At 52.0% G+C, this 9,441-nt stretch overlaps 1 protein-coding gene across 1 annotated transcript; it reads left to right on the top strand.

The window, feature by feature from the left end:
* The first annotated feature begins 256 nt into the window (after window positions 1–256).
* ALDH4A1 (aldehyde dehydrogenase 4 family member A1) lies at window positions 257–9,061 on the top strand. Its single transcript, XM_065738116.1, has 15 exons — window positions 257–331; window positions 1,535–1,628; window positions 1,706–1,798; window positions 1,881–1,928; window positions 2,079–2,234; window positions 3,181–3,330; window positions 3,430–3,504; window positions 4,265–4,452; window positions 4,715–4,788; window positions 4,898–5,094; window positions 5,771–5,818; window positions 6,313–6,465; window positions 6,629–6,750; window positions 7,614–7,732; window positions 7,939–9,061. The coding sequence occupies exons 1-15, from the start codon at window positions 306–308 to the stop codon at window positions 8,049–8,051; spliced, it is 1,656 nt and encodes a 551-aa protein (XP_065594188.1). The 5' UTR covers window positions 257–305; the 3' UTR covers window positions 8,052–9,061.
* The last annotated feature ends 380 nt before the right edge of the window (window positions 9,062–9,441 follow it).

Here is a 9,441-nt window from a genome sequence, read left to right as displayed (position 1 = left end):
GCTCCTCCCCCTCCTACGTCCCGGGCGCAACCACTGCCGCACCGCACCCGGGGGGGTGTATGTGTGGGGGGGTGGGTTAACGCCCCATAGCGGGCATCCCGACCCGCAGCCCCACGCGTGCCGGTGAGCCCTCAGCGGGTGTGGTACCCCGTTCCCCTTCCCAACGTGAAGCAACGCTAATAATCCTCTTCCCGTAATAACCTCGGGGACCTTTCGTTCCCACCCCCCCGACCCCCCCCGTCCATCCGTGCGCGGTGCGGGCGCGGCCGTGGGAAGCGGCGCGGAGTGCCGGGAGCGGTGCGGGGATGTGGCGGGCGCTGCGTGGCCGTGGGTGAGTGCCGGCCGACCCCACGTTCCCCCTCGTTGTCCCTTCTCCGACAGTGTGCCCCCCTCCTTCCTCCCCCCCCCGTCCCCTTTCGGCGTCCCCACGTCAGTCCTTCTGTCCCCTCGTGGAGCCCCGCCGTCCGTCCCCCAACTCTTTCACCCCGTTCCCCCAACCCCAAGCGATGTCCAACGGAGGACACGAGTGGGGGAGCTCCGCGTGTGCTTTGTCATTTCCCAAAGCCCCCACGCCGGGCACGATCCCCACTGCCACCACCGCCCTCCCAACCTTTGCCCCCCCCGCCGCGCTCCTGCCGCCCCTTTGCCCCTTTTGGGGGGGGCTCCGGGGTGCCACGCTCCAGTGCCCCCAACCCTGCACTGCCCCCATAGAAACCTTTGATCCGCGGCTTTTTTCACCCTGAAAGCACTGAATTAAGGGATAAAACCACGGTTTGTTGGGATAAAATAGCGTTTATTGGAATAAAAACGTGTTTTATTGTGATAGAAACACGGTTGGTTTTTTTTTGGGGGGGGGAGATAAAACCACGTTTTATGAAGATAAACTCATGTTTTGTTGGGATGAAAACACTGTTTGTTGGTATAAAAATACGTTTTTGGGGATGAAAACTTTATTAAGATGAACTCGTGTTTTCTTGGGATAAAAACAAGTTTTCTTAGATTAAAAACACACTTCACTGGGATAAAAACGCACTTTATTAAGATAAAAATGTGTTTTATTGGGATAGCCATGCATTTTTGGGGGGATAAAGACATGATTCATTGGGATAAAACACATTTTATTGTGATAAAAAACCATATTTTGGTGGAGTAAAACCACATTTATTGGGATAAAACTGTGTTTTGTTGTGATAGAAACACAGTTTATTGCAATTAACTCCGAATTTGTTGGGTAAAACCCACGTTTTCTTGGGTTAAACATTTTGTTGGGATAAAACCACGTTTTGTTGGAGTAGGAACACTTTTTATTGCAACAGAAACACTTCTTATTGTGATTAACCCACATTCTGTTGGGTTAAACTCAGCTTTTTGGGGGATAGACCCAGGTTTCGTTGGGTTAAACCCCCATTTTGCTGGGATAGAAACACACTGGGTTAAAACCACGCTTTATTGGGGTAAAACTCCACTTTCTGGGGGGATAAAACCACCTCCTATTGGAAGCATGGGTGGGATTTCCCCATCCCTCCCTCCACAGGTGGAGATGCCTGCACCATGCATCCATCCAGGTGACCAACGAGCCCATCCTCGAGTTCAAGCCTGGCAGCCCCGAGCGAGCAGCTCTCCAGAAGGTACACGTGGCATCACTTGGAGTTTTTCCCCCTTTTTGAACCCCTCCACACCCAACGCTGCCCTCTCCCCTCTCCAGGCACTCGCTGAGCTGAAGGGCCAGACTGAAGCCATCCCCTGTGTGGTTGGTGGGGAGGAGGTGTGGACGTCAGCGGTGCGGTACCAGCTGTCGGTGAGTTTTGGGGTGAGCTATCACACTACGAGGGATGCATCCATCAGACAGGTGATTTACCAACACGGTATTCTCTTTTCAGCCATTCAACCATGCACACAAAGTGGCCAAGTTCTGCTATGCTGACAAGGTGAGCACCCCACTCCCGGCCCTTTTCCCTTTGGTTTTCTTTATGGGGACAGCATGGTGAGCAGAGATCATTGGGCAGATGGCTCTTCATCCCCACCCCGGTCTTCTATGATGGGTATTTCCATGATGGGCTGCAATTCCACTTCCACAGGACCTCATTAATAAAGCCATTAATGCCGCTGTGGCTGCCAGGAAGGAGTGGGACCTGAAACCCATCCAGGACCGGGCGCAGATCTTCCTCAAAGCTGCTGACATGCTGAGTGGCCCACGGCGTGCCGAGCTGCTGGCCAAGACCATGGTGGGGCAGGTGAGTGGGATGGGGTGAGTGGGAGGGATATGGGGTCTTGGGAAGGGATGGGGTGAGTGGGAGGATATGGGGTCTTGGGAAGGGATGGGGTGAGTGGGAGGATATGGGGTCTTGGGAAGGGATGGGGTGAGTGGGAGGATATGGGGTCTTGGGAAGGGATGGGGTGAGTGGGAGGGATATGAGGTCTTGGGAAGGAGTGGAACAGGGCTTTGGGAGGGATTAAGATGGGGTCTTAGGAACGTGTGAGATGGTGTTTTGGGAAGGATTGAGATGGGTTCTTCAGAAGGAGTAGGATTGGGTCTTGGGAAGGTATGGGTTTACCTGAGGAAGCATTTCTTTTCTGAAAGAGTGGTCAGGCACTGGAATGGCCTGCCTAGGGAGGTGGTTGAGGCACCATCCCTAGCGCTGTTCAAGAAGCGTTTAGATGAGGTGCTAAAGGACTTAATTTAGTAGTTGGGTAGAGATAGTGATAGGAGGATGGTTGGACTAGATGATCTTATAGGTCCTTTCCAACCTTATGAACTTATGAACTTATGAACTTATGGGTTGGGGGTCTTAGGAAGGAGCAGGTATGGGTTCTTGGGAAGGGATGGGATGGGGTCTTGGGAAGGGATGGGATGGGGTCTTGGGAAGAGATGGGATGGGGTCTTGGGAAGAGATGGGTTAAGGTCTTGGGAAGGAGTGAGATGGGACCTTGGGGAGGAGCGGTATGAGGTATTGGGAAGGAGCAGTATGGGGTCTTCAGAAGAGAAGGGAAGGGATGGGGCCTTGGGATGGGACCTTGGGAAGGAGCAATATGGGATCTTGGGAAGGAGTGGTAAGCAGCTGTGGGAAGGATTGAGATGAGGTCTTAGGAAGGAGTAGGATGGGGCTTTGCCAGAGGCCAAGCCCTTGCTGAAAAGGCCGAACCCCAATGCCATGTGTTGTTTTTATTGGCCATGATCAGGGCAAAACCGTCATCCAGGCAGAAATCGACGCGGCTGCGGAGCTGATCGACTTCTTCCGCTTCAACGCCAAGTACGCTCTGGAGCTGGAGGGCAAACAGCCGCTCAGCGTGGAGGCCAGCACCAACAGCATGGTGTACCGTGGCCTGGAGGTCAGCAGCCAGGCAAACTCACAGCCTCGGGGCATCGTGGGGTGCTGTAGGGTGACAGAGGATGTGCCACAACCTGTCCTCTTCCTCTTCTTCCCATAGGGTTTTGTGGCAGCTGTGTCTCCTTTCAACTTCACAGCCATCGGTGGCAACCTGGCGGGGGCTCCGGCTCTGATGGTGAACGTCGTGCCGTGGTGTTTCTGTTTTGTCCACCTGTCCTGACCCCAAATCTTAGGGGTCCCGGCCCTAAATCTCAGTGTGGGGGTGGAGGAGCCCTTTAGGGCCATTTCCAAAGATCTCTCCAAAACTGGTCACACTCAGCCCAGCCACACCCTCCTGAATTTTATAATTAGGCTCAGGGGGCTTTAATCAGAGCTCGTTTCCTTGGCTGCTGGGTAGACCTGTCTAGCAAACAGCTTTGATGGTCAAGTGTTGGAAAAAGGGGAAACGTTCCCAAAATCTGAGAAATGCCCCATCCTTGGAGACATTGAAGGCCAGGCTGGATGGGACTCAGGGCAGCCTGATCTGGTGGGGGGCAACCAGCCCAATTTAGGGACTCTTTAAGCTCCCCTCCAACCTGAGCTATGATTTGCCCCTAGGTTGGGCTTTGCGTAGAGAGCAGCTTGGGGTGCAGGTTTTTTGTTAATTAACCCCAGGGTGTTCTCCTCTATGCTCTGCACCACTGAACCTTGCTCACAGCGTGCTCACCAATGTGGTGACAGTGACACAGGGCCGGTCATGAGCTGCAGCCAGGGTGGGGGCATGGAGCCAAAGGGGTGGGAGCTCAGCAGGGCTGCTGCTTTGTGTCTTGCAGCCCATTGGGCTGTTTGGGCTCTGTTAATCCATACTGGGGCTGTTGCTCTGCTGCCTCAGCTGGAAATGGGTGGTGTTAAGGCTGGAAGTCTCTCTTCGTGCACTCACTGTGCTCTGTCTGCAGGGAAACGTGGTGCTGTGGAAGCCCAGTGACACAGCCCTGCTCTCCAGCTATGCTGTCTACAGGATCCTGCTGGAAGCTGGGCTCCCTCCCAACGTCATCCAGTTCGTGCCAGCAGATGGACCCGTGTTTGGTGATGCTGTCACCAGCTCCGAGCACTTCTGTGGGCTCAACTTCACCGGCAGCGTGCCGTAAGTTGGGGTAGGAAAGCACGAGGAGCTGCTTTAACCAAAAACCAAGGACTGAGAAGGGAAGAGGAACTGGGTTTTGGTGCAGCACCCAGTGCTTTGATATCCAGGGTCTTGTTCTCATCAACATCTCTTCCGTTTGCAGAACATCCCTTCCCTGGGGATGGCTGGAGGGGCTTGCTGGGGTGTCACAGCAGGGTCAGGACCCTGTCACACCATTGCCAGGTTCCCCTCCAGTGCCAACACCTCCTCCTTTCTCCCCCAGGACTTTCAAGCGCCTCTGGAAGCAGGTGTCTGAAAACCTGGATCGCTACCGCAACTTCCCCCGCCTGGCCGGAGGTGAGGGCTCATGTTTTTGGGGAGGGTGCAGAGTGAGCCCTGCAGATACCCCATCCCTATACCTCGTGCTGTCTGACTCCTCGCTTTCTCCTTTTTCTCCTCAAACCAGAGTGCGGGGGTAAGAACTTCCACCTGGTGCACAGCTCAGCCGACGTGTCCAGCGTGGTGAACGGCACCCTGCGCTCCGCCTTCGAGTACGGCGGCCAGAAATGCTCGGCGTGCTCCCGCCTCTACGCCCCGCGCTCGCTGTGGCCCCAGATCAAAGCCAAGCTGCTGGAGGAGACCAAGAAGATCAAAGTGGGAGACGTGAGTGGAGCTGCCGGGCTGCTGAAGGGCTTTGCGGCTCAGCGGGTGGCTGATGGGATTAGAGACTGCGGTAACTGGCTACTAATTCCTATTGAACCAAGCTTTTTATCCACTGGTTCTCCCCACCACCATCCCTCCATCCTCCCCCTCCCCTTCATCTTTTTTTTTTTTTTAGTGATTAGAAATTAACTTGTAGCCAGCATCTGCAGGGAGGATTGTGCAAAGCGCTGAATACCACGGGCTAATTGAAAAAAGGGGAGGTTGCTCCCGCCAAACGGAGGTGTGCTTTGGGGTTGAAGGGATGCGTTGTGGGAATTTCAGTTTCTCAAGTCAGCTTTTTTGGTGTGGACCCCAGCCCCTGGTGGTTTTCTCTGTGAGCACGTCCTTGTGCTGTCTCCTCCACCTTTCAGCCCGGTGCATTTGTCAGGAGTAACCCACGTTGATTGGACACGATGATCTTGGAGGTCTTCTCCAACCTTAAGTTGGACATGGTGGGGTTGGGTTGATGGTTGGACTGGATGACCTTGGAGATCTTCTCCAACCTTAAGGATTCTATGATTCTGTGAGTGGGCATAGTAGGAATGGGTTGGCATGATGAGTTGGACTTGATGATCTTGGAAGTATTTTCTAGCCTTCATGATTCTGTGATGATACTGTCTTATCTTTGCCTCCACAGCCTGTCCAGGACTTTGGGACCTTTTTCTCAGCAGTAATTGATGACAAGGTGAGCTCACACATCCTGTCTGCATGGAGTTAACACCACCAGGCTGCTGGTAGAGGCTTGTTTAAGTGGGGTTCGTTACTCTTAGCAAAGCTTTGAGCAGTATTCCAGGAGAGTAATGAACCCAACTGTCACATATTGCCCCATTCCTGGAGATGTTCAAGGACAGATTGGATGGGGCCCTGGGCAGCTTGATCTGGTGGGGAGGAACCAGCTCATGGCAGGGTGTTAGAACTTGGTGCTCTTCAAGGTCACTTCCTACCTAAACCATTCTGTGATATGTCATTGCCTCTTTGGAAAAGTGGGATATTCTGCTGAGAAACCATCTCAGATATAAGGCACAGTGCACAGGGCTGTATTTCCAGCTGCCAGTCCTCATCCTGAGCTGGAAGCGAGCAGCATAATCCCAAAAAGCATCACCTAGACCTCATCTCCAGGCCTCTTTCAGCAACAAGTGTAAGGTTACGTACACTTTTCATCACCCTTCCTTTTCTCAGTCATTTGCACGAATAAAGAAGTGGCTTGAACATGCCAAGACATCCCCCAACCTCAGCATCTTGACTGGGGGCGGCTGTGATGACAGCGTCGGGTATTTTGTTGAGCCATGCATCGTGGAGAGCCAGGACCCGACAGACCCCATCATGAAGGAGGTGAGAGTGGGGAAAACACGGGATGTGGATCTACGTCTTGGACGGCACGTTGGCTGGTAGACATTGCTAGCTAATCTGGTGCTGATTTTTAGAGGCTGGGGGTCGGAGGAGGCCTGTTTGTATGAGATGGCTGACTTATATTATTTATATTTTTGTTTTTCAGGAAATTTTTGGACCCATCCTCACCGTGTACGTGTACCCCGAGGAGCGGTTCCGGGAGGTGCTGGAGCTGATCGACACCACAACACCCTATGGCCTCACGGGGGCGGTGTTCGCCCAGGAGAGGTGAGCAGGGACTGAGTGGGGACTGGAGGAGGGGACAGCCAGGGGGGTTGGTCTTCCCATCCCCTCCCACCCTCCTGTCAGTGCTCCGGCCCCTCAGGGCTTTGTGTACCAGGTGCTTTTTGGATTAGAAACTGGTTTTGAGAATCATTTTCTTGAGGTTTTTTTTTTTCCATGGGAAAAAGAGATGATAGAATCGTAGAACCGCCAAAGTTGATTAGGAGAAGAACGAGTTCTTTCCTTACTTAAGAAGCCCAGGAGAAAACAGAGCTCTATTTCTATGTGTTGAGGAGAGCCAGAAGCTTTTTCAGATTGTATAAAGACCAAGTTGTCGTTGTGCTGCATTGTTGCATCGTCTTGTATTCCGTTGTTGCCCTGAGTTGTGCTGTTTTTTCATTTAACACTTTTTTGTTGATGTTGTTAGAAAGTTTGAGGGTCCCACAATTAATTTGGAGTATTCCATTTTCAACGAGTGCCTAAGAATCAACCAAATATTAGGAAAGTAGTGACCAGGTGTTGAATAAGTAACCTCAGAGGTCATTAAGCCCAACTTAGTGGTCATTAGGGTGAGGTGTCCTAACTTAGGAGGTCATTCATTTGGGCTGTCCTTGGACACAGGTATAAAGAACTTCATTTTGTAACCAAAAGGTCTTGAGAACGAATTAGTAGAAGAGGGAACTGCAGTCATTTAATCGAATTTCAAGCACACAGATCCCACTGGAGTGTGAGTTACTTGGCTACACATGCAGACCTGGAGATGCATGCGAAGGAAAGCAGTGCCCAGTGTGTTTCTTTCAGGGTTAGGGTTAGAGCAGAGGACCCCAGGCATGTTTTTGTCATGCTCACATCTACCCATCCCTCCCTAGAAACATAATTGAGGAAGCCCAGAGCCATCTGCGCAACGCAGCTGGGAACTTCTACATCAATGACAAGTCAACGGGCGCCGTAGTGGCCCAGCAGCCTTTTGGGGGCTCCCGCATCTCAGGTGAGACCCTTCAGAAGTCCCCTTCTTTTAGCAGCACGATGGGACATGTCCCCTCCAACCACATTTTTCACCCCAAGATCCCACTTGCTTTCCATAGAATCACTCAGGTTGGGAAAGTCCACTACGATCACCGAGTCCCATCATCAACCCATCAGCCATACCCACTAAACCGTGTCCCTCATGTCCCTTTTTTCCTCCCAAAACAGGAACCAACGACAAGCCTGGTGGCCCCCACTACATCCTACGCTGGACATCCCCCCAGGCCATCAAGGAAACCCACGTGCCTCTGCTGGACTGGCGCTACACCTACATGCAGTGATGCCTTCCCCCAACCCGTGCCCTACTACTGAAGCTCGACGCACACCGTGGCTTCCCGCCACAGCCTTGAAAGCACTTCAGTCAGCAGCTCTTTAGGTTTTGTATTTAGGGGGTGATTCTTTTATTAAATGAACTCACACAAAAATAATTACAAAAAAGAAAAAAGGATGGAAAAAGGACCGAGTCGGCTGCAGCAAATCCACAGAGCACCGTGGGCTTTGGGAAGTGATTCCTCTGCTCTGTGCTCTAAGAGGGCAGTGCCACATGCAGGAAGAACACTTCTTCCACCACATAAGGGCTTTTCCATTGCTAACGGCACTGTGCTTCTGCAGTGGGCTTTGGGCTCACCAAGGGCTGCTGGATCCAGTTCCCTTTTGCCCATCCCATGGGTATCTGATGTCCTCAGAGCATCCTTTATCCATGGACAGAGCCTTGCACAGCAAAGTGAATGAAATCTAGGGACTTTCCAGGAAGACTGGTTTAGTTTGATCCAGTGTGAGATGCAGTGGGGGCCTTGAGCCTTAACCTATCCCTTCTTTCCGAGCATCATCTGCAGGAGGCACGTTTTGCCAAGAGAGGGCAGCTGCGAGCTCAGTGCTGCTTAGGAAATATCCCCAGTGCCTTATTCCACTGCAGAAGGTCGCTCTCAAGGCTGCATCCCTCCCGTGGGCTCAGCAGCTCCGACGTGGTCCCCAAGTTGCCTTACCCACGGGGATGCCCAGCTGTCCCCACGTGTCCCATTGTTGATCCTTGGATGTCAAACTGGAGGAGGTGGAGGGGTTTTCTAGAATCCTCAATGCCCAAGTGGCTGCAGCATCCCTCACCCCAGAGGCTATCAGGATTTGCAGATAGTGTGGCTAACCCTGTTAACAGCTGCTGCAATAAACACTGAATTATCGATCTTGTCCGTGCCTGGGCCGGTATTCAGCATGCAGGTGAAGAATGAGTTGCACTAACACCTGCAAATTCAGGCTTAAGTGATGAGAATTGCAATAAAATGCATTGCAAAAACTTTTTGTGCTGTTTTAATGAGTTATTTCTTCCTGTCTTTGCCAAGGAATGAGCTAAGACAAAGGATGGGAGTGACGAGTGAGAATAATAATAGCAATAATAGTCATAGATAATGATAATAAATGATAATAATAAATAATCTTTCATGGGAAACTCCTCTTACTTGCAGCCTTTGGGAGATGAAATAGCTTTGGGTGCTGAACTTAGGGGAAGGTAGCGAACAGCCTTGGTGCCCTGTTCTGGGGGGAGCCAGCAGTTTGGGGAGCAGTGAGCTGTTGCCTAAAGCTCAACGCCTTTTAGGACTTAAGGGCAGGGTGTCAAGTGGATTTTTGAGCCTTAACTCCGAATTTCATGGCTTTTGTGGCTTCAAATCAGCCCCC

The sequence above is a fragment of the Cyrtonyx montezumae genome, unplaced genomic scaffold (genome assembly GCF_038088225.1).
Source record: "Cyrtonyx montezumae isolate F1298 unplaced genomic scaffold, pur_monq_1.0 scaffold_21, whole genome shotgun sequence".
Lineage (NCBI taxonomy): Eukaryota > Metazoa > Chordata > Aves > Galliformes > Odontophoridae > Cyrtonyx > Cyrtonyx montezumae.
This window is presented reverse-complemented; position numbering and strand designations above follow the sequence as displayed.